The sequence below is a fragment of the Engystomops pustulosus genome, chromosome 9 (genome assembly GCF_040894005.1).
Source record: "Engystomops pustulosus chromosome 9, aEngPut4.maternal, whole genome shotgun sequence".
Classification (NCBI taxonomy): Eukaryota; Metazoa; Chordata; class Amphibia; order Anura; family Leptodactylidae; genus Engystomops; species Engystomops pustulosus.
Window position 1 is genome coordinate 53,999,636 of NC_092419.1, and position 25,363 is coordinate 54,024,998.

General features: G+C 43.4%; 1 protein-coding gene across 2 annotated transcripts in view; it reads left to right on the forward strand.

Moving 5' to 3' along the window:
• The window catches only part of LOC140077901 (ubiquitin carboxyl-terminal hydrolase 12-like), a 44,955-nt gene that overhangs the window by 14,022 nt on the left and 5,570 nt on the right, over positions 1-25,363 (forward strand). For both annotated transcript variants that reach the window (XM_072125503.1, XM_072125504.1), the window contains exons 2-6: positions 2,352-2,432; positions 15,103-15,316; positions 16,606-16,832; positions 19,252-19,328; positions 23,514-23,597. In XM_072125503.1, coding sequence (XP_071981604.1) covers positions 2,352-2,432; positions 15,103-15,316; positions 16,606-16,832; positions 19,252-19,328; positions 23,514-23,597 — 683 coding nt within the window. The remainder of the gene's footprint in view (positions 1-2,351; positions 2,433-15,102; positions 15,317-16,605; positions 16,833-19,251; positions 19,329-23,513; positions 23,598-25,363) is intronic.

Sequence of the window (25,363 nt, forward strand, 5' to 3'; positions counted from 1 at the left end):
CAAGTCAATTTCCCAGAAAGCATAAGCCTACACAATTCGCATGAAAAAAGTAAAAAACACATCATGTTAAATAGTCAAATATTTTTATAGCCATAAAATTGAACAAGTTTAGTTTTGTGTGGAAGGATTGCCAGAATTTTGGGATGTGCCTCCACATCATTGTTCTATTAATAAAATTTAATGAGGGACAGGCTGAGGACGTCTCTAGGTACAACATTACAAGCTCTTAGTGTGACAGTATAACTAATACAGGTCCTGGCATCCAGCCCTATGTTTATCATATAGGAGTAATTTACATTCTTCTCACTTCCCTCCTTAATACTTTTCTATGTAGGGTCTCCATTGGTTTAGGTTTTGCTAATAAGGTTTTATTGAGTATCCTTTCCATTCACTACAGAATGTTAATATGGAAAAATGCCTCTGTAGAAGAGACTGTCTGCTCTGTATCTGCTGGGTGTCACATCTAATGTCAGAGATTAGTTGTCTGTTTATTGCGGGCATTTTATTACTCATAATAGATCATAAATTGCCACCGGATACTTTCATCAAATAAATAAATAGAATATGTTATTTTTTAACCGCCCATAGATGTTCTTGGATTACGGTGACTGTTTTGTTCCATAACTACTAAATCCTATAGGTTAGGAAGTAAATAAAAATGTTATGCATGCTCAAATTGTCTAAAAGTTGTATATAGTTTAGGGACAAGTTATTGGGATTACATTATTCTATGAGAAGAAGTGTCCTGTACATGAGGGGCATATATAATTTAAGCATAAGGCTGCATTTACACCAACGTAAGGCTACGGCCGGGTGGGCGTGTCCCTCCCCTCTCCATAGCGATTCTTGAACAAGAATGAGTCTTCACTAGAAGCAAGACCACATTGTCCATGTTGTTAAGAATGAAAAGGAAACATTAGTCCAGTATTATATTCCTTAGTTCGCCGGAAGTACAATAGACAGCTTCAAACTACAGTGAATTCTGAAAAATGCAAGTAGGGAATTTTCATTGTTTTCTTCATTCTTTAGTAGTTTCTTGTTAGCTATGTAGGTCTTATCAGCCCATTAGTGTGTACTACATAATGGACAGATAGTAAAGAGGCATTATCCCTGTTTGGTAAGCTCTGGCAAACGCAGTTTAGTACCCAAAGAGAGGGATTTCACATGTATGACGCATATGACCGGTCTGTACAGTGGCTGTTTGGTCGCAACTCTGGTGTAATCTCTCCTTATCGGACAGTTATCTAAGCTCCTCCTCAACATGACATGGAGTGTGCTCTGAGCTGTCAGAAACCCACTTCTAAGTTTACAGAAGTAAACTAGTACAGTAGAGTGGCCGGACTGCAGTAGGTTTATTCCGGGTGGACAGTACAGGTCATGGGATACACCATGCTGCAAGCTGTGCTGGGTGTCGCAGGTGCCTGTGGCCATCCAAATTGCCAGATTTTGTGCTGTCATCCCTTCCCCCAACTCAAAGCCAGATGTTCATTACACTCAAGTAATGACCCCATGATGGTTCTGGTGGTCACACTGGGGGTCTGGGTCAGAAAACAAGCTGCTACTGCGTATTTCACTGTAATATGGCATAGGCTTGTTTAGAACTTGAGGTGACCTACCCTCTATACACTCTTATATACCTATGAAATCTGCCACGTTTTATGATAGCAAGTTGGTGTGATAAAAGTACTTGATGATCATGTGACGTTTCTGAGGGAACGCCCCCTCCCTCAGACATGTGGCTCATACTACCAGTGGTCTTGTGAGGTCTGAACTTCAAGCGAGTGTCTACAGTATATTTACCTAATTACGCTGTTTTTGCGAATGAAAAAAATTTTGTAAAATGACACTTTCTATGCTAACACAATGTAACAAGCCAACATTGCTGTTGTGCATAAAACCATTAAGATTACTGCAATGGAATTGTAAATAATGTATACCTGTGGATATTAAAGTAAAGAAAATATTTGTTTAAAAAAGAAAACTTTGTGTATGGTCTACTATTGGACACCGTTCATAGATGTGTTTTGAGTGAGGCTTTGAAGATCCTCTAGTCCTGGACCAAGTAACTGTTTATTTCCCTCTACATGTCTATGTCTATTGTTTTTCTGTTGTTTAAAGGAGTATTCTTACCCTTCTAGAGGAATGTTAGTGGGACCTCTGTCTAATAATTCAGGGAGTAACATCGATCTATTCATCTATCCTCTGCCCTTTTTAATGTAAAAAACTAAAACGTACACCAGTAAGGAACGTTCCAATGGTCCATAGTTACTTCGTGTTGAAATGTGTGGCCTTTCCATATGTACAAGAACCTTTATATTAATTGAGACAATTTGTGTTTTTTCTCCCCTCAGGGCACCAATGCCTCAACATTGGAAAAAGAAATCGGCCCAGAGCAATTTCCTGTAAATGAACATTATTTTGGATTGGTCAATGTAAGTTATTTTTTTTCTCTTTGCATTACTTTTTGATATTTATTAACCCCTAGGCGCACCAGGACGTTATAGTACGTCCCCGGGGGTTCATGCTTAGCACACGGGGACCTGCTATAACGTCCTGCTTCTGGCACCGGCTCACGAACGGAGACGGCGTCAGAAGCAGCGGCTGTAAGGGTGTTAACCCCTTACACTTGACCACGGCGTGTAAGGGTGTTTGCGCTATGGATCTGGCATGTGCCCCGGAGCAGCCCGATTTCCCTGGCAGTCAGGTCCCCTCCGGGTCTGACTGTTAACTGTCTGAGCATGTGCCTGCATGCTCAGACAGTTTATACTTCTCTACAATGAAATAGTATTGTAGAGCAGTGTATTGAACTTAAACCAGTGATCAGAGCATCGCTGGTTGAAGTTCAAGTATGTATAAGTAAAAAAAAAAGTGAAAAACGCTGAACACTACACATTAGAATAAATAAAAAATAAATACATAAAATTATAAGCCCCTAAAATGTCACTTTCCCATAAACACACTTAACAAAGTATAAAAAAACACCAAAAAAACCCTGCATATTTGATATTGCCGCGTCCGTAACAATCTGTATAATAAAACAGAATCGTTACTGGACCCACACGGTAAAAGTTGGAGAAAAAAAACGCAAAAACATTCCGAAAAAACATTTTTAATTAATATCCTATAAAAAATGCTCTTAAAAGTGATTTAAAAAATGTTATGCACTCTAAAATAAGCCCACTAAAAAGAACAACTCTTCTCGCAAAAAAAAGCCCTCAAACAGATTTGTGAGGCGAAAAATAAAAAGTTATGCATATGAAAGCCGGTGATGCTAAAATTAACAATTTTTGCCAAATTACTTTTTATTCAGTAAAAATTGAAAAAAAAAATCTATATAAATGAGGTATTTTTGTAATCATGGCGACCCATAGAATAAAAATAATATACCTTATATACTAGTTTTTCAGCAAAAAAAATTTGCTGAAAACCCCAAACTCGGCTTCTACTCGAGTCAAAAAAATAAATATATCTAAACTCGCCTTTCCGGTGACCCCTGTATATCTTCTGTGCGATCTGTCGGGCAGGGTCTGGCAGGCTATATACACTGGGGCAGGGTCTGGGCAGGCTATATACACTGGGGCAGGGTCTGGGCAGGCTATATACACTGGGGCAGGGTCTGGGCTGGCTATATACACTGGGGCAGGGGCTGGGCAGGCTATATACACTGGGGCAGGGGCTGGGCAGGCTATATACACTGGGGCAGGGGCTGGGCAGGCTATATACACTGGGGCAGGGGCTGGGCAGGCTATATACACTGGGGCAGGGGCTGGGCTGGCTATATACACTGGGGCAGGGGCTGGGCTGGCTATATACACTGGGGCAGGGGCTGGGCTGGTTATATACACTGGGGCAGGGGCTGGGCTGGCTATATACACTGGGGCAGGGGCTGGGCTGGCTATATACACTGGGGCAGGGGCTGGGCTGGCTATATACACTGGGGCAGGGGCTGGGCTGGCTATATACACTGGGGCAGGGGCTGGGCTGGCTATATACACTGGGGCAGGGGCTGGGCTGGCTATATACACTGGGGCAGGGGCTATTTTTATGGTATGGTTAACGGCCAAAAAAAAAAAAACCCATAAAAATTTTCCAAAAAATTGATGATTTTCATTTCCTCCACCAACAAAGAGTTAATAAAATCTCACCAATTAGCTATAGATGCCCCAAAATTACCTACCAGAAAAGTGCATCTCATATGGCAAAAGAAATAAGCCCCTATAGGTCCACATTAAAAAAAGAAAAAAATTATAGCCTGTACAATGTGACCTAGCAAATCTGATCTGGATGGCGCCTCCCTCCCCTCTATGCCCGGCCGTGCGCCCATACAGCAGGTTACCAGCACATATAGAGTATCCATGTACTCGGGAGAAATTGGGTTTCAAACTTTGTGGAGCCTTTTTTCATTTAATCCATTGTAAATGTTTAATTTTTCCACCCAAAATGGGTGTATTGTGAAAAAATATTACAATTTGCAGACTGCACCTCCATTTTGTTTTAACCCCTATAAAACACCTAAAGGGTTAACAAACTTATTAAAAGTGGTTTTTTATACGTTAAGGGGTGTCGTTTCCATAAAGGGGTAATTTATGAGTCTCACTATTATTTAGGCCTCTCAGTGTCAATAAAAAGTTGAGCAGGTCCATCTAAATACGGGTTTTGGTGATTTTACAAAAAAAATTGAAAAATGATACCTAAATTCTGAGCCTCATAACATTCTAGTAAAATATGTGGAATCTTAAAAAACTATCCAACATAAAACCGACATTTGGGAAATGTAAGTTATGAATTTATTTGGGAGCTATGACTATCTGCATCAAAAGTAGAGAATTTAGAACGTTGAAAATAAAGAATATTTCCAAATTTTTGCCAAATTTAGTTTTTTTTTCCATAACTAAACACAACAGATTTCATCCAAATTTTTAAACTAATTTGAAGTACAATCTCAAAATCCCCTGGATATCTCATAGCGTTCCAAAGCTATAACCACTTATAGTGACACAGGCCAGATTTGAAAAATGGGGCCGCGTCCTTTAGGCCAAAAGAGGCTGAGTCCCGTAGGGTTTAAAATCTTCTTTCCTTTTTAAAGGACATCTACCATCATATTTTCTGACAGTAGACTAGTCCTACTTACAATTTCTTAAAGGAATCCTTCTCAGAACTTCTTTTATTATAACGTTTTCAACAGAGGGGAGTGAATAAATTATAAGAAGCACTCTGCGCCTTAGACTGGCTAGCATAATTTTTATAACGCTATCACCAAAATTGCAGTGTACAAGGCTATAACAAAAGAAGTTCTGAGAAGGTTTCCACAGGAGCTTAATAGTAGGACCAGTCTACCATTGGTGAATCACTAGCTGGCTGTATACTCCAGGGGGGTGGGTGGCTGGCTGTATACTCCAGGGGGGTGGGTGGCTGGCTGGCTGTATACTCCAGGGGGGTGGGTGGCTGGCTGGCTGTATACTCCAGGGGGGTGGGTGGCTGGCTGGCTGTATACTCCAGGGGGGTGGGTGGCTGGCTGGCTGTATACTCCAGGGGGGTGGGTGGCTGGCTGGCTGTATACTCCAGGGGGGTGGGTGGCTGGCTGGCTGTATACTCCAGGGGGGTGGGTGGCTGGCTGGCTGTATACTCCAGGGGGGTGGGTGGCTGGCTGGCTGTATACTCCAGGGGGGTGGGTGGCTGGCTGGCTGTATACTCCAGGGGGGGTGGGTGGCTGGCTGGCTGTATACTCCAGGGGGGTGGGTGGCTGGCTGGCTGTATACTCCAGGGGGGGTGGGTGGCTGGCTGGCTGTATACTCCAGGGGGGTGGGTGGCTGGCTGGCTGTATACTCCAGGGGGGTGGGTGGCTGGCTGGCTGTATACTCCAGGGGGGTGGGTGGCTGGCTGGCTGTATACTCCAGGGGGGTGGGTGGCTGGCTGGCTGTATACTCCAGGGGGGTGGGTGGCTGGCTGGCTGTATACTCCAGGGGGGTGGGTGGCTGGCTGGCTGTATACTCCAGGGGGGTGGGTGGCTGGCTGGCTGTATACTCCAGGGGGGTGGGTGGCTGGCTGGCTGTATACTCCAGGGGGGTGGGTGGCTGGCTGGCTGTATACTCCAGGGGGGTGGGTGGCTGGCTGGCTGTATACTCCAGGGGGGTGGGTGGCTGGCTGGCTGTATACTCCAGGGGGGTGGGTGGCTGGCTGGCTGTATACTCCAGGGGGGTGGGTGGCTGGCTGGCTGTATACTCCAGGGGGGTGGGTGGCTGGCTGGCTGTATACTCCGGGGGGGTGGGTGGCTGGCTGGCTGTATACTCCGGGGGGGTGGGTGGCTGGCTGGCTGTATACTCCGGGGGGGTGGGTGGCTGGCTGGCTGTATACTCCGGGGGGGTGGGTGGCTGGCTGGCTGTATACTCCGGGGGGGTGGGTGGCTGGCTGGCTGTATACTCCGGGGGGGTGGGTGGCTGGCTGGCTGTATACTCCGGGGGGGTGGGTGGCTGGCTGGCTGTATACTCCGGGGGGGTGGGTGGCTGGCTGGCTGTATACTCCGGGGGGGTGGGTGGCTGGCTGGCTGTATACTCCGGGGGGGTGGGTGGCTGGCTGGCTGTATACTCCGGGGGGGTGGGTGGCTGGCTGGCTGTATACTCCGGGGGGGTGGGTGGCTGGCTGGCTGTATACTCCGGGGGGGTGGGTGGCTGGCTGGCTGTATACTCCGGGGGGGTGGGTGGCTGGCTGGCTGTATACTCCGGGGGGGTGGGTGGCTGGCTGGCTGTATACTCCGGGGGGGTGGGTGGCTGGCTGGCTGTATACTCCGGGGGGGTGGGTGGCTGGCTGGCTGTATACTCCGGGGGGGTGGGTGGCTGGCTGGCTGTATACTCCGGGGGGGTGGGTGGCTGGCTGGCTGTATACTCCGGGGGGGTGGGTGGCTGGCTGGCTGTATACTCCGGGGGGGTGGGTGGCTGGCTGGCTGTATACTCCGGGGGGGTGGGTGGCTGGCTGGCTGTATACTCCGGGGGGGTGGGTGGCTGGCTGGCTGTATACTCCGGGGGGGTGGGTGGCTGGCTGGCTGTATACTCCGGGGGGGTGGGTGGCTGGCTGGCTGTATACTCCGGGGGGGTGGGTGGCTGGCTGGCTGTATACTCCGGGGGGGTGGGTGGCTGGCTGGCTGTATACTCCGGGGGGGTGGGTGGCTGGCTGGCTGTATACTCCGGGGGGGTGGGTGGCTGGCTGGCTGTATACTCCGGGGGGGTGGGTGGCTGGCTGGCTGTATACTCCGGGGGGGTGGGTGGCTGGCTGGCTGTATACTCCGGGGGGGTGGGTGGCTGGCTGGCTGTATACTCCGGGGGGGTGGGTGGCTGGCTGGCTGTATACTCCGGGGGGGTGGGTGGCTGGCTGGCTGTATACTCCGGGGGGGTGGGTGGCTGGCTGGCTGTATACTCCGGGGGGGTGGGTGGCTGGCTGGCTGTATACTCCGGGGGGGTGGGTGGCTGGCTGGCTGTATACTCCGGGGGGGTGGGTGGCTGGCTGGCTGTATACTCCGGGGGGGTGGGTGGCTGGCTGGCTGTATACTCCGGGGGGGGGGGCGGGCTGGCTGGCTGTATACTCCGGGGGGGGGGGCGGGCTGGCTGGCTGTATACTCCGGGGGGGGGGGGGGGGGCTGGCTGGCTGTATACTCCGGGGGGGGGGGCTGGTTATACAGTGGGAGGCTGTGACCAATGCATTTACCATCCTCGCCTTATACTCGAGTCAATAGGTTTTCCCAGTTTTTTTGTGGTAAAATTGGGGGCCTCGGCTTATACTCATGCTATATTTGTTAATTGTAATGTTAATTTTTAATTTATTTCTCCCTGATTTTTTTTTTTTTTTTTTTTTTCCCCCAGTTATTTGTAAAGTGCTTGATTGTGGCAATTGTACAATGTACTTCTACTTCTCAGTAAATAGTGAGCAATTCTCCATAAATGCCCAACTGTGTATTTTGCAGACCATGCATCCACACACTTTTTAGATGTCTCAGTTGTGACTGGCTTAAAAGCCACAGACTGAACCGGGAGTGAGCGTTCTCACTGCGCTATGAATAGAAAAGCTAAAAATAATGGCACCCGGCTTCTATTTCCGCTGCTTGTTATCCGCGGGGCACTTAGATGCCCTTGTGCCATTTCAGGCTTGTTTTTGTAACAATTGAATGAGGACACCTTTTTACAGGCATAATTCCAGAATGTATTTGCATCTCTAAGTAAAGAGCACTTTATGATTATTATTATACAGTAATAAATGGCTAATGCATTAGCTGTGTACCATTTATTTTTTAAAATGCTTTTTAGCTTTTTCAGCTTGGAACTGTGATATCTTGTGCCAATGAGCACCTCTTTAACCCATTCCCTGCGTTTCTGGAAATATTGTAACAATATTGGCCAGAGTTTTGACATGTGCAAATAAAAGTGGAAATGACAGCGAAAAGAAGTATTCTGACCTCTGCAAAACCATTTTCTGTAAAACATATTTTTGATGGGTACCTTCATGTAATTTTAATTCAGTGTCAAATTTTATTAAAATTAGTTTTTAATTACAAAAAATATGCCCCAAATATTTTGTTTTTCTCCACCTAAATGTAATGAATGAACGTGTGTAGAGTTCATAGATGAATAATAGGCATTTATTTTTTTTGGATGATTTTGTGAACAATTACGACTGAATAAACCAAAAATATGCTTTTCAGCTGAAAATGTTATGATGGTCACAACTTGTAAAATATAGCGATTAAACGCATTAAAAAGTAAATTATAAGATAAAAGTAGAAGCTCCTATCCTGTCAAAACCCATCGTTTTCAAAGCAACGCCTATAATATTAAATATATAACTTTATAGTTAACACCTTATCGACATGTGACGTAGTATTACATCACATGCTGGGTGAGGGTGCATGGAGAGGGCTCACGGGCTGAGTCCTCTCCATAGCCTGTAAGTCTGTGCTGCATATTGCAACAAAGACTTACCGGTAACACCCGCGATCGGTGCTAGCGCCGATCGCCGCGGAGGCTATCAGCACATTGTAATGAATGAGGAGGAAAATCCCCATATACTGCCATACTGTAGTATGGTAGGATCGATCAGACAACCTAGGGTTAAAGAGAACCGTCATGCAAAATAACCCCCCTAATCTAAATAGATTTACATAAACTGCCATTAGAGAGCATTGCCTCTATCCCTTCATTGTCCCTCTACATGCCTGTAAACTTAAGCAATGAGGTCCTAAAGCTGTATGCAAATGACCTGTGAAATGTCCAATGAAGCATTAGCATATTCAAGCTGTCCAGCTTATTCACGGATGGGAGGTACAGCCACACCCCCAGTGCTTGACTGACAGCCTGTATAATGATGTGATGGCTGCTCCATGTGCTTGCTGGTGTCCACGCCCCCTGCAGCCTGTGTGTGTATGAGATGCTCCTATACACATGACTGACAGCCTGTATAATGGTGTAATGGCTCCTCCATGTGATTCATGGTGCTGGCGGCCACACCCCCTGCAACCTGTGTGTGTATAGGAGAGATGCAACAGCTCCAGGCAGTCATGTTATAGCAGAACATGTCAGGTACATGTGTAGCTGATGTCTGTGTATCTCACATGTGTATAGGAGGAAGAGCATGTCAGCAGATAAAGCACATACACTAGCAATGCTTTACTATACATTACACACAGACCTGAGAAGGGGGGGAGAGGGGAGGGGAAACAGGGGTGACATCACTGCCTCTGACAAGTGACCAGCCTCATTTACATAATAAAGAAAAGATGATTTTACAATGATTAATATATGAATTAACTAGATAAAGGCTGGGATGGGATCCTTGTGAGCTGCTCCAACAGGTAGTGGTGACAGGACTAGTGACAGTGACCTGATGACAGGTGTCCTTCAAAGTACCCTAGGGAGTCTGAAAAATAGTAAAAATAAAAAGTTCAAATCACCCCCCTTTTCCCTAGAACTGATTATAAATAAACGTAACGGAAAATAGTGCCCAAAGTCGAAAATGGCTATTGCAATTTTAAAAAATATTTAAAAATTCTATAAAAAGTTATCAAAAGGTCATACTGTCCTAAAAATAACATTGAAAATGTCATCAAAAATCACAAAAAATTACACCACCCACAGCTCCATACACCATCTCCAAAACAAAATCTCCAAAAATTTTTTCTACAGGAGGTTTTAATTTTTGTAGGAATCTACTTCTAACCAGCATACTTCTGATAGTCGGGGAGCGTCTAAATGCGACAATAGCTTTTGTGTTAACTATCTCCTTCAACTGTGGGTCTTGTCCTAGGATACCCCAATTGTTCTGAATGGCGTCACAAATAATCTTCTCACACGGGCTAAACTCGAATGAAAATGCAAATCTCCTTTTGTCGTGTTTATTACCATGATTGCGTCTGATTCTATCCCTTTGAGGTTTTCTCAATAATTTGTCTTGGGATAGTGCGACAACCTTATCGTATGCTACCTGAAACAGATCCACCGGGTATCCTCTCGCTAGTAGTCGGTCTCTCAACTAACCTGCCTGAATATTAAATTACGTTTCATCATTATTTATTCTTTCATCATTATTTAGTCGTAGTAGTTGACTGTACGGTAATTTTTTTTTTTTAAGTGTGGGCTGGGTGGAAGCTCTGGAAATGTAAAAGTGAATTGGTAGCTGAGCTTTTTCTAAAGGCAGTAGTCCTTAGTTCGCCTCCTATTTCTTCTACCCTGACGTCTAGAAAGTCGAGCTGTTTTTCACCATAAACTGCCGTAAATCGCATGTTCATAAGGTTTCAGGAGTTCAAATGCTCCATGAAATCAAAAAATTGGGTACGAGTACCCTTCCATACGATAACGCAAATAAGTTTTCCAAGGTGTTAAATGGAAAACAATACCTCCTTTTGCTACCTTGTCTCCTTAAGGAGAACACCTACTGTCTGTCCCTAGTCAATAGCCTCTCACATAGCCAAATCAGTTCCCTACGCTGTACTGAGGAGACCCAATCAGGTCGAAACAGTGCTGTCTACAGTTGTGAGTCTGTTCCTTGTGGAATAGATATACTGGTTTGGCTTAATCCCACATCATATTTTTAGACTTCTTGTAAGTCATACTTGATGTTAAGGGGGCTGCCTTTCAAGGTAGCAAAAGAGGTATTGTTTTCCATTTAACACCTTGGAAAACTTATTTGCATTCTTCCCAGAATTCCCTAGTGGAGCATCTATGGCTTTAAGTCTCCACACGCCTTTAAGGTGGCCTTAATTGGCATTGTCTCCTTAAGGAGAACACCTACTGTCTGTCCCCCTTCCATACGATAAAAATATCATCCACATATCTGTGGAACACCTTCACGTTTGAGATGAAGGGATTGTCCAGAGAAAACGACTCTCGAAACAAGCGAGAAACAGATTGGCCAGAGTGCATGACACCGGAGTGCCCATGGCACTTCTGGTTCTCTGGACAAACCATCGTCATCAAACATGAAGGCGTTATGGTAGAGCACAAACTTTAACCCTTCACACATAAAATTGACGTACTGTGGGCTCTTTTGAGCATTCGTCAAGATATTGTGGACACATTAAACTCCCAAATCCTGGGGTATGCGAGTGTAAAGGCTCTCAACGTCAATAAATGCCAGGGCGTAGCCCTCCTTCCAATGGATCTCTTTAATAATCCTCAAAAAAGAATTTGTATCTTGCAAATATAAGGGAATCTCTAAAAGGAGGGGACGGAGAAGCCAGTCTAGGTATTGCAACAGCGGCTCGGTTAGGGACCCGATACCTGCCACAATTGGATGGTCAGGAGGTGCAGATAGCGATTTATGCACTTTCGGTAGAAAGTACCATACCGGATATTTTGGGTTTTTTGGGAAGAGTTTAAGAGCAGTATTCTCAGATAATATGCCCATCTCTACACTTCTTCTCAGAAATGTGCGTAACAAGGTCTGATATTTGTGAGTAGGATTTGTCGTAATAGGAGTGTAGGTTTTCTGATCTCCTAACTGTCTTTTAGCCTCCATCATATAGTATTCTCTTGTCATAATGACTATATTGCCCCCCTTGTCTGCCGGTTTAAAAACTAATTCATCTCGAGATCTTAGCCAACGTAGTGCGGTTAATTCATCATTAGTCAGATTATAGGGTGTTTTAGGGTACACCAATGCTTTAACTTCTTCTTTTACACGTTGGCAAAAGAAATCTAGAGGAGAGCCCGCAGATAAGGGGGGACAAAAAGTTCATTTTATACCTTTTTAAAGGTCTCAAACTCCAATTCCTCAGATTCAGGGGTCTCTTCCTGTGAAATGGACCTATCTAAGTTCAACAGACAATTGACAGTAGACATATCGATGGGGTTTGACATATCTGGGGGAAGAAAACCCAATGGACCTACTGTGGCTGGTATTTCTCCATTTTTTTTGTTATTCCAGAACCGCTGCTGTTATCATGAAAGAATTTTTGCAAATTAAGTTTACGAATACCTTTAAATCAATCTCAAACTGTATGGGATCAAACGTGTTGGTCATAACAAAATTTAAACCCTTGGCAAGTAAGGATAAACAGTCTGAAGATAATACAGTATTACTAAGGTTAATAACATCGCTATTGTTAGTATCATAAGTTTCCTCATTTCCATTTGGAACTGTAACCGTGCACGAGACCGAAGGGGAAAGAGGAGACGAAAGCAAATTGAAAGTACAGGCGGTCCCCTACTTAAGGACACCCGACTTACAGACAACCCAGACTGTAATGATCAGCTGTAAGATGTCTGTAATGAAGCTTTATTGATAATCCTTGGTCCCATTACACCAAAAATTTTGAAACTCCAATTGTCACTGGGGCAAAAGAAAAAAAATGGTCTAGAACTTCCATTATAAAATATACAGTTTCGACTTGCATACAAATTCAACTTAAGAACAAACCTCCAGACCCTATCTTGTATGTAACCCGGGGACTGCCTGTACAATCAACATCATTTGTAGGATTAAATGCAATATCAGGTAGCAAAGTATATGAGAAAGAGTCAGTCTGGTTAGTGGAGCCAGTGTCAGTAAGCAAGGGATCACCTATAGGTCTCAACGCCATGAGACTTGTTTTCTCTTGCGGTTTCTGTGTCAACTTTTCGCCGTCCTCCCCTCCGGATAAAACCTATACAAATTTGGTATCCCCGTAATCCTACCAACCCAAAGAATAAAGTAGACATATCATTTGGGGCTCCCATTGGAATTTTTGTACTGGGAATACCGCTTCCCAGTACAGGACATGGAATATTAAATACCATCACTATGAAGTATAATTTGTTACGCAGAAAATAAGCCATAACAGAGCTCTGTACATGGAAAAATAAAGTTATAGATTTTTGAAGGTGGGGAGCGAAAAATAAAGACGCAAAAACAAAATAGGGCCTCAGCATACATTCAACCATCTTGATGCCACTTTGCAGCAAACTGTGATAAAATGCAAAAATTACATGAAAATATAATATTTATGAAAAAAAATTTATAGAATATGCTTTCCTTATGAGCAGTTAATGTCACCAGAATATCCAACAAAGAAAATGTTAAACAGTGTGCACCAAACCATTTTTCACAAAATTGCACTGAGGATCAAACAAATATATTACCCCCCCCCCCCCCTCTAAAAAAAAAAAAAATATATATATACTGGCGTATAAGACTACTTTTTAACCCCTTAAAATAATGGCTACAGTGGGGGGTCGTCTTATACGCCGGATATACGGGGGCCGCACTGTGTGAGGTGTTTTTTTTCCCCGTCAGCGCGCAGAGAGCCGCTTCCTGGGACCGCCGCGCATGCGTGGCAGTCCGCCTCTCACAGTCATTAGAAGAGGCTTAGTACGCGCTGACGGGGCGGCGCGCTGTATGCTAATGCAGCCGCCCTGTCACAGCGGTCGGCGTCACAGAGCTGGGGGTCACAGGCGGCACTTACAGAAGCATGTCGGATCTTCATTAATATCGCAGCTTACAGTTATGATCACCAGGCACTTGCTCTCTTTTTTGTTTTGCAAAGTTTTAAGCGAACTTTTTTTCATTTGGGAGAGGGGTAGTCTTATACAGTGAGTATATACCAAATTCTATATTTTTAGGGCAGAAGTTGGGGGTCGTCTTATACGCCCAGTCGTCTTATACGCCGGCATATACGGTATATATCCCTAAACCTAACAAATGAGAACTTTTAGGTGGGTATAATATGTGCACCATTATATTAGCAATGGAGTAAATGAACCTGCCATACCATAGGTTTAAATTGTGGAGGAAGGGTGTAAAATAAAAATCTTATTCGGGCACAAGTGTGTTGCGTGTTCCTTGCAACCCTTTGGCGGTGTCAATATGTACCGAGATTGGGAGCAGTGGATCTGAGGACATTCTCCCCTCCATAACTTAAATTAAAAGAATGCTCCAAATAGAACCGTCGTAGAGCCATTGTGCTGCCTGATCTGGTTAGGAGAGGGTTAATAGCTTAAAGAGAACCCGTCATGCAAAATAACCCCCCTAAACAAAATATATTTTCATAAACTGCCATTGGAGAGCATTGCCTCTATCCCTTCATTGTCCCTCTACATGCCTGTAAACCTAAGCAATGAGGTCCTAAAGCTGTATGCAAATGACCTGTGAAATGTCCAATGAAGCATTAGCTTATTCATGAGTGGGAGGCACAGCCACATCCCCAGTGCTTGACTGACAGCCTGTATAATGGTGTGAGGCTGTATAATGAAGTGCTTCCTGGTGCTGGCGCCCCCTGCAGCCTGCGTGTGTATGTGAAAGATACAACAGCTCCAGGCTGCAGCCATGTTATAGCAGAACATGTCAGGTACTTGTGTAGCTGTTGTCTGTGTCTCTGTGTATTAGGAGGATGCAGCATGTCAGCAGATGCAGCACTAGCAATGCTTTATTATACATTATATACAGAGCAGGGGGAGGAGAGATGGGGAGAGATGGGGAATAGGGAAAAATTCACTTTTTTCTGGTTTGTTTTAGATTTGGTGAGGTTTTTTTTCTTCTATTATTGTACACTCCATACAAGATAATTTTCTTTTTCTTGTGACCATATACATCTGTGTAGTCATTATTACGCTGCTTTATTATTTACTTCTATATTTCTCCTTCTAGTTCGGTAACACCTGCTACTGCAACTCTGTTCTACAAGCACTTTATTTTTGTCGTCCGTTTCGGGAAAAAGTTTTGGCATACAAGGTCCAACCACGGAAGAAGGAAAGCCTGCTCACATGCTTGGCGGACCTGTTCAACAGCATTGCCACGCAAAAGAAGAAAGTGGGGGTTATACCTCCCAAGAAATTCATCTCCAGACTGAGGAAAGAAAATGGTATGCTAATAAGTCACGATTAGTATGGGCAGCTTCACTCAAAGCCTGCAATAAGGGACTCCTGCAAAGGCATACTCATTTCAATTGACCTTATACCATATGGGCCGTGTGTTTAACGTATCATATTAACATTTTTCTGCATTTCAAAAACTCCTTTAATATCCACTGCACAGACTCCTTGACAAGGGATACACAATGTAGAATGGAAGTATATGTATGGGTATACAAATTTTCCAGGATGGGATAAGGAAATCCCCCCCCCCCCCCCCAGCTGCCTTGTACATCAGCTCCTTTGACATCAAGCATGTCGTACAAGAGGCCTTATGACATTATTAAAACCAAACCAGTATATGTGTTCCTAACCCTAGACAAAAGCCTCTCACTCAGTTCTCCATGGAGACCCAATCAGGTCGAACAGTGCTATCTACAGTTGTTAGTCTGTTCCTTCCTGAATACATATGACATGGTGTGGGATTAAAACCAATCCAGTATAAGGCCTCTTGCAGGTCATGCTTGATGTCAAGGGTGCTGCCTTACAAGGATTTCCTACTCCCAGCCTGGTAAACTTATTTGCATGTTTTACCAGAATCCCCTAATGGAGCATCCATGGCTACAAGTCTCAGAACGCCTACACGGCGGCCGTAATTGGCAGTCTGCATATGGTAAATTCTTTTCCCAACTGCAATGTAAAAGAGAAATTTTCAGATTTGACTAAGAAGATGAGCTGCACTGCCATCTTGTGGGCCAATATCTGCAATTGTTAACCACCTATCTGCAGACTGACAATTGCCCATTCTCACTGTCTGCTATTAGGAGTCTTAGGAGCTCTGTTAAAGCAATTTACTATTTTATGAAGAAAATATGTATTAATTGCTTATTTATCTACACATAGCCTTATATAGGTGAGAAAAACAGTCGCCAAGATCTGACCTACATTACCTTTAGCTATATACATTGCCTTCATGCAGGGCTCAGACAGACTACCCTGTATTAACCCATTGCTTCCCCTTATCCGTGAATTAATTGGTAATATGAGAGAGAGCTTAAAGGACATCTATCATCAGATCAAGGATTATTACCACAATTATGCAAATGAGCCAGAGGGGCTTCCGGCTCCATTAAAGCCTTTTTTTTTTTTTGTAAAAAACAGACCTTAAGAAGCTATAAAAAGAGCAGTTCCTGCCAGAGGGGGCGCGCACCAGTATGTCAGTACGCTTGGTTTACAATCCTTGATCTGGTGATAGATGTCCTTTAACTGGAAAATAATTGTGGTTCATTGTGTTTTGCAGAACTGTTTGATAACTATATGCAACAGGATGCCCACGAGTTCTTAAATTACCTTCTCAACACTATTGCTGACCTGCTGCAAGAAGAAAAGAAACAGGAAAATCAGAATGGCAAGCTGCAGAATGGGAGTTTAGAGCTTCAGGAGCCAGATAAGCCCGACCTCACCTGGGTTCATGAGATATTCCAGGGGACTTTAACCAATGAAACCAGATGTCTTAACTGTGAAACTGTGAGTTGCGTGTACTAGACAAAGAACAAGTTCTTAGACACTGACTTCATGGTTTTTATTGCACAGGCTGTCATGATGTGGTTTTCTCTTGGGGAACAGCTCAATGTATCCTCATGTCCCTTAAAGCCTACCCTTAGCGTTTTAGAACCTCCTGCTGAAATATGTTGGTGTCCTCTACACTGGTGGCCCATAGGGGTTCACAACAAGAGCTTCCCAATACAAAGCACATCACTCTCTTGAAGAGCCATTGTTAGTCATGTGGAACATGCTGATCTATCTTGTGGTAGCTTTTAATAGAGCAGCTACCAAAGACATGTCAAGAGGCATACGTAGAGGCTAAAGGTTATCGTATTAAATATAAGATATGTATCGTTAAGATTGCATCAGTCAAGTGATTCTGTGATCTACAGAACTGGATATACAGGTTGGAAATCAGGGCTTTGGATAGTGATCAAATTCTGCCTGCCTGTATCACTGAACCGTAGGCCTGATGCCATGTTAAAGATAATAATCTCATCTTTTAAATGACACCAAAAACGGGTATTATAAAAACAAACTCCTCATCTGGTGACTGTGTCTCAGTGCAAGCTACACCCCTTTCATGTGAGCCCACATCCTCTTAATCAGACAAGTCTGGAAAGTGCCAAAAAAGGTCTAAAAGCCTTGATAACTGTGGTGCAATGCACTTTAGACTGTTTTTGGCGCAAAACCACCAGAATTGTGGTGCAAGTAGGTTCATAAATCCCCCCCCCCCCCCTCTGTGTCAGCTGTATCTCATACCCAACTGCAGTAAGTCTGGTATGAAGTTGGAGCATCCTTCTCATAATTGGGCCAGCGCTATGGTCAGATGTGGCCAACACATCCATCTGAATGCTGCCCCTTTTAATACTAACGAGCTGGATTGAGATTCTATGATAACCCTGTGTAACAATCATATATCTGTAGACCTCTAAGCTTCATAAAGCTTCATTTTTTCTGAGAGTTGTCATTCGTGGGCTTGGCTATGCCTACAACATGTAGATAATAACTTGTAGTAGATGTATGTAGAGCTGTCTCTGGAGACTAGCCCTGCTCATTCTGCTAGTGTGTGGGTGGAAGAAACTAGGCTTACGGTTGCCTATGGGCTCATAAATGCAATGCAAGTTAAATCAACGGTAAGAAGCAAATAGTGCACAATGCTCTACCAATCGCATAACGGACTAGTCAGCGCCGCCTGATAGGGCACAGAAATGGGAATAATAAAAAAAAATCTGCCTTAAGTGAGCCTATGACAGTCACGTGCAATTACCCATCAGTAATATGGAGGAGTAAATTATTTTTGGTTCCTGCAGGTCAGAATAATTTGTGGTTACCATCTGTTCCTCACTGAAATATTAGTCATAAGGCTGCCAACAAATGCTGTGCTCTAAAAGCTTAAATCTAAATGTAGTCAGTGCTTTCTGAGGCTCTTCATAAATTCTACAGCACTTTTTGTTTTTGTCAGTTATTTGGATGCAATGTATGCCATCATTATTGTTACATGAATCCCACATTGCTTCCTATAAGGCTACATGCCATAGCCGAGCGGGCGTATGTCCGGCACCATGGAGAGCAGTAAATGCAGCACCGCATCTCTCCGTGCAGCCATTGCAGTCTATGAGGGACGTATGTATGTACGTCACCCCAGCGGTCGTGTGCATGGGCCACAGTCTATGGAGATCAATATTCGGCCATAAATTGTGCGGCCGGATATTGATCCCACAAACGTTTGTGTGCAAGGGCCTTAGATCGTTGCATCTTTTTTACTGCTCTCACCTCTGTTAGAGGCTTTCAGCTATTCTCCATGGGGGGAGTGCTTTACATTTTTTCACACACATGTCATGTCATAGCTGCTGCCTACTGTGGCTCCTAGAAGAGGGTCCCATAAACCGGACCCCTTATTATTATTATTTTTATAATTGATGAACCTCCAAGCAATTGTGAGATGAGATGTCTTGGTACCCCATGTTGGGTAGAGCAGTATTATTTATACTTTATTCACTACAGGATTTCCATTACAGGCATTCTCTTTCAGTCCCCATTACAGTGAAGGGAGCGCTCTATTCACATGGGGCATTTAGGGAACAAAACTCTCAGGATGTATGTGAATAGGGGAATAAGTGTTAATAATAATTACCCCTTTACTACGACTAGGCTTGTTTCCTCTTAATCAAATATGCCATTTGATTATTTTTACGTTTTTAAGTTTAAACAACTGGTACCGATCTTGAAAAGTTATTTTATAACCAGAATGTAAGAGGCAGACCTGATCTGTATCTGGAAGCCTCAAGACATCTTCACATGGTATCTGTAGAGTCATTCTTTCAATCTGTCTGAACAGCCATAAAGACCTTCCTGTTCGTGTATGCTTACACTGCTTTATTCCTATGTACTTTTCAAGGTTAGTAGCAAAGATGAAGATTTCTTGGATCTCTCCGTGGATGTGGAACAAAATACTTCCATTACACACTGCTTACGGTGAGTCATAAGCCATGAAAAACTGACTACAAGTCTGTCCCTAGAAACCTATCACAATTGTTGAGGAACATCTACCACCAGGATGAAGGATTGTGCAGCTTTTTATGCCTTTTTTTTTAAAATCAGATACATTTTCATTTGATTTTTTTTGTGAACACAAACAGGTGGTCATGCATTACAGCTCAGTTAACAAGGTATGTTACCTGTGGAAAGTTGCACAAGTACTGTATTATACTGTATTTAAACAGCCTTAATCAGTCGCAATAAAACCATATAGACAATATTTGACAGTATTGGATCTATGTTTTTAAGCAAATTGCAATGATTAACATCCCCGCCTCCTGCCCCAGAGTCGGCTCCCGAGGACTGGGCTAGTATGCCCTATGCCTCTTTATTCGAGGGTCCACTTAGGTGGCTAAAGGTTTTGCAGGCTCGCTCTGAGTTGGAGCAAGGATTGTAATGGCAGTCCTGCTACACCCATCCATTTTCCCCCAAATTTTTTTTATTTGGCTATAGAATTTCTTTTCTAATGCGTTCCATATTCAAGTCTAACATTGTTAATCCTATTTAGCTTCCTAACCTGGTATAGAGACTGGTATAGAGTCCGTTGAATCCCTATAAATAATATTTCGTCCTCCAATATTATCTCAGGGATTCCTAATAAACAAGTGAGGGGAGTTGCTGGTATGGCAGCTGAGTACACCCTACCCAGAAGTTCTAGCACTTCCTTCCAGAATCCTTCTAATTCCCCACACTCCCACATCATGTACAGAATACCCGCCTCTTCAATCCCACACCTGGGACAGGATGAGTCCCCACAGACCCCTATTTTACCTAGTAGTTGTGGTGACCTGTATGCTCTATGTAACATGACTAGATGTGACATCCTGTAAGGCTCACTTGGAGACAGAGTTGGTACAACCTCCAGGCAGTCGGACCACTGCTCATCTGGAATAGGTCCAATATCTCTCTCCCATCTGGTCCGGCATTTCACTGGTATATTTTCAAATGTTTTGTTTAATAATACTGTGTTATAGAAGGAAATTAACCCTTTAGTAGTAGACAGCAATGCCCTGTTCAGAGCGCCACAGGCCCCTAACGTAATCGGCGTCAATCTATTCTAAGAGTCATAGGCATGTCTCAGTTGTAAATATTGATAAAACCAGGAGCGGGGGAGTTGATAAGTGGCACTAAGGTCCTCAAATGTTTTACATACACCATCGGTGCATAGATCCACTATAGTAAGGATTCCTTTTTCCTCCCAGGGCGAAAAAACCCTCCAGCCGAAAAATCTCTGGCAATGTCGGGTCCTTCCATATAGGGCTATAAGAAGTGAATTTAGCCATACCCAAAATATCCTGCACCTTACGCCATACCTTCCCCATAAGTAACAATGTTGCTTTCCTACCAAGTAGTCCTCCTCCAAATTCAGCTCCCAGGGCGTGTACAGGAGTAGGAAGCCCATCCACGCTTTAATTAGACTGCCTGCCGTGTTAACCTCCTCTATCTTACCCCATCCTGCAAAATTTTGAACCCGGGAGGCTAGGAAGTATATCCATGGATATGGGATCGCTAGGCCCCCTCCATTTTGCCTCTCTGAAGCGTGTAAAAACTGATACGTACCTGTTGGCCTTTCCAAATCCGTTTACGGAACAAACCTTGTATCCTGTGAAAATAGGTCTGCGTTACCCATACCGGAGAGTTTATGTAGGATATACAGGAGCTGTGGCATCAGAAACATCTTAATCAGCTTCCCTCTTCCTGCTGGGGACAGAGAGGGAGTTTGCACCATGTCTCAATTTTGGTTAGTGAGTGGGAGAGTAAAGGTTCTAAATTATCTTTTATGTAATCCTTCAGTTGGCCGGTTACCACCACTCCCAGATATTTAATTTTGGATGCCATCTGTATGGGGCCTATGGTTTGGGGATCATCCGGAATAGGATCCAGGAGAAGTAAAACTGACTCCCAGTTTATATGAAACCCCGAGTATCGTCCAAAAACTCTAAGAATGTTCATGACCCCAGTTAGGGATCTATCTGTGTCGTCCAGATATATAAGGAAGTCATCAGCATAAAGAGAGACCCTTTCCTCCCTTGCTCCTCCCCTATATTCCTGCAAGTCTGGGGTAGACCATGCCCTGGTTTTTACATGAAAAGGCTAAACTATGCAAATGCGCCTGAGCTCCATAGGTATTAATGGAGCCTGGAGCCCCTAAAGCTCATTTGCATAATTCTTACAACTTTCATTTGATGGAAGCTTAAAGAAGAGCAGATTCTGCTAGAAGGGGCACACACCAGTATGTCAGTGTGCTTGGTTTACAATCCTTCATCCTGGTGGTAGATGTCCTTTAAAAGTTTGTAGGATTTTTAAAAATAGTAGAAGCTAGATCCAAAAGATTGGTAGTTTTTTTTTTTTCTGCCAGGTGTACACCACCAAATAGTAGCTTACCCTTTTTATATAAGGAAAATTGTAGCAGCACATATGGTTAACCCTAGTTGCGTTCTAACATACCGGAGCGCGGCTATGCCGCTTATATTCCGTGTCAGCTAATAGATAAATCTTCTACTAGTCCGGTCTCTAACTCTCCCTTCTTAAATCACACAAAGTCTTGCCCTAATTAAATTGCAAAACTAATAAATTCTTCAGTGAGGCAATGTGCACACGCTAACTACAAAAAACATGCAACATTGTATCAATGATGTTTCAACATATTAAGGAGTCTGTAGATAAAGCATCAATGAATTAGAATTGTTCTCTGCACATTATATAAGAAAATATAAAAACATCTTGTATAAAATTTCATAAATTTTAAAAATAGGTCCTGGGGCTATAAAAATTAAAAATGCCCTGTACATTGAGTGCTTCACTCAATGCAGTTGGACCTTTAAAAACCCCTGATGCCGTTTAACCCCTTTTGAGAAATTAAAGATCTGCTGCAATAGGTTCTGTGGGCAGCATAGACTGTTTCATAAACTTACTGCAGTTCCAACCATTTCAGGCAAAAGTCCTTTTCCTTTTTGGGCAAAAACCACTCGGAGTTCTCCATATCTGCAGTAGATCATTACGGCAAATCACAAAGCCTTTCTCCTACACCAACCGGACCACAGCTAAGATTTTTTTACCTTTCTGCTGCTGAGATGTATTCCTACTATTGATAGTCATAATGCTATGGCACCCACACTGCAGGATCATATGCATATGCTATGTCACCCACATTGCAGGATCATATGCATATGCTATGTCACCCACACTGCAGGATCATATGCATATGCTATGGCACCCACACTGCAGGATCATATGCATATGCTATGGCACCCACACCGCAGGATCATGGGCATATGCTATGGCACCCACACTGCAGGATCATAGGCATATGCTATGGCACCCACACTGCAGGATCATATGCATATGCTATGGCACCCACACTGCAGGATCATATGCATATGCTATGGCACCCACACTGCAGGATCATATGCATATGCTATGGCACCCGCACTGCAGGATCATATGCATATGCTATGGCACCCACACTGCAGGATCATATGCATATGCTATGGCACCCACACTGCAGGATCATATGCATATGCTATGGCACCCGCACTGCAGGATCATATGCATATGCTATGGCACCCGCACTGCAGGATCATGTGCATATGCTATGGCACCCACACTGCAGGATCATGTGCATATGCTATGGCACCCACACTGCAGGATCATGTGCATATGCTATGGCACCCACACTGCAGGATCATGTGCATATGCTATGGCACCCACACTGCAGGATCATGTGCATATGCTGTGGCACCCACACTGCAGGATCATGTGCATATGCTATGGCACCCACACTGCAGGATCATGTGCATATGCTATGGCACCCACACTGCAGGATCATGTGCTAAAGCACCCTTTCTATTATATGCATCCTCAATGGCTTTTGCTGCTTTTCTTTCCTCAGATTACCTGTATTTTACCTTTTGTAGAACTGATGAGATAAAAATAAAAGAAATAGGTTCTAATAATATATATAAAAGCTATAAATCATACAAATGTAATTTTTTTTTAAAAATGTGTGTTTTATATTGTCTGGTTTCACAGGTCCGTTTCTGTCTATGGGGATGCTTTAATTATAGAGTTTACCTTTGTTAGAGATTGTATATTTATATAATTTTCTTTGTGTTCCTGCAGGGGGTTCAGTAATACAGAAACACTATGCAGTGAATACAAATATTACTGTGAGCAGTGTCGGAGCAAACAGGAAGGACAGAAGAGGTGAGATTTTAGACATATATGCCTACAGATATGAGGATACTCTTCTCATACGGAAGTATTTCTATCATGGACATGCATGACATATGCATTTATGATTTATTCAACTGAGATGTAAAACTGATAGGGGTACTTTTATTCTAATGGCTATTAGAGACGAGAATATGTTGTCACAGCTGGAGGGGGTTTTATTGTTTTAGGTTTGACTAACCTGTAATATGTTTTACTTTGTTGTTTGCTTGAGCTGTTTTGACATTACCATTTTCCCTTTGAGACAAGTTAATAATACTTCCACTATATACTTCCATAGAGGTAGGGGAGAGAAAGGTGTATGCAAAGGTCAGGGAGATACCTTTTGTCAAGATAAGTCTGGGTCTTTGCTCTAACACTTAAAAACCAGGGGGAAAAAACTGTTCTCAATATTCTGGACTAAAATATTCATGTTTTACTTTAATAGCTTTATTGACAATAAATAACTGAACGTTTTATGTACATTGGTATCTTCCCTCCGTGTCTTAGAAGTTCTGCTATGTGCTAACCCCCCTCTTTACAGTCCTCTGTCTGGTTGTAAGACAACTATCTGCAGCAGCCTCAATGCTCCCATGCAAGTGAAGCATACTTTACCCTTCCATGACCAAGAGTCATTGGTGACTCAATGCCCAGGTCAAATTTTGGAGTTGTGTTTTGCTCTTCTTTAAAGAAAACCTGTCACCAGATTTTGTCCCCCCCACCACCCGGAAAACAATGCCTGCTGATAAAGGGTTACAAGTCCTCCCTATATTACCAAAAAATAGCTGCCAGTAAGGATCTGTACCTTACTTACAGCCATTTTTCTGATATGCAAATTAGATTTTCTGACTCTCCTGAGAGCGGAGAAAAGTCAGAGATACCAGTGAACCATGCCCCATTATTCTGACTGACAGCTCTGTTTCTCTTCAAATCACTGCTCAGCCTCCTTGTACTTGGGGACCGTCTGCTAATAGTCAACTACAGACATATAAAGCTCTATGTACAGGTGGGAAATATTGTTTCAATTTTTTTTTCAAGGTGCTTTGTGTTACATTCATGACATGTGACTAGTGATGTCATCGCAGGTCCTTCAGCCGTCTAAGAATAGCAAACTGTACACCATATATGTTATCACATGAAATCACAGCAGCCTCCATGGAGGATGGAGAGGAGTAGAAGTCCATGGAGGCTGCTGAGACTTCATGTGGTCTGATATATGAATGGGATACTGTTTGTATATTATTAAGAAGCTAAAAGACCTGAGATGATGTCACTCTGGCCACATGACATGAACTGTGGTCAGTTAGGAGGCATAAGGCATGGGGGGTATTAAATGGGAGGGGCCGGCTGAGCAGGACACGCCCCCCTCTGATGCCAGGCAATATAAGATAAAAGGTGACTTATGTGGATGTGCAAATGTTCCAGGTTCCCTTTAAGTGACAATATCTTTGGAACTTCTTTATATATAACAATTTTTTACTTTTTGGTATTTTTTTTTTTTCTTGAAACGTGAGTCTTTAACTCAGTAGGATTGTTTTATTAATTAGATATTTTTTAGCAGTCACATGACTAAAAATTTGACGAAAATACACTTCTTTGTCATTTTTTTCCCTATAATTTTTTTTTTTTTTTGGTTAACATAGTTTGGTAGAGGTTTCTTCAATTTTGCTACTTAAAGATATATACAATGCCAAACCACCGGCTTCCCCATGTTCAGCTACACATGCAGAGGGTGCATGTACTTTTGGAAACTGGTAGCG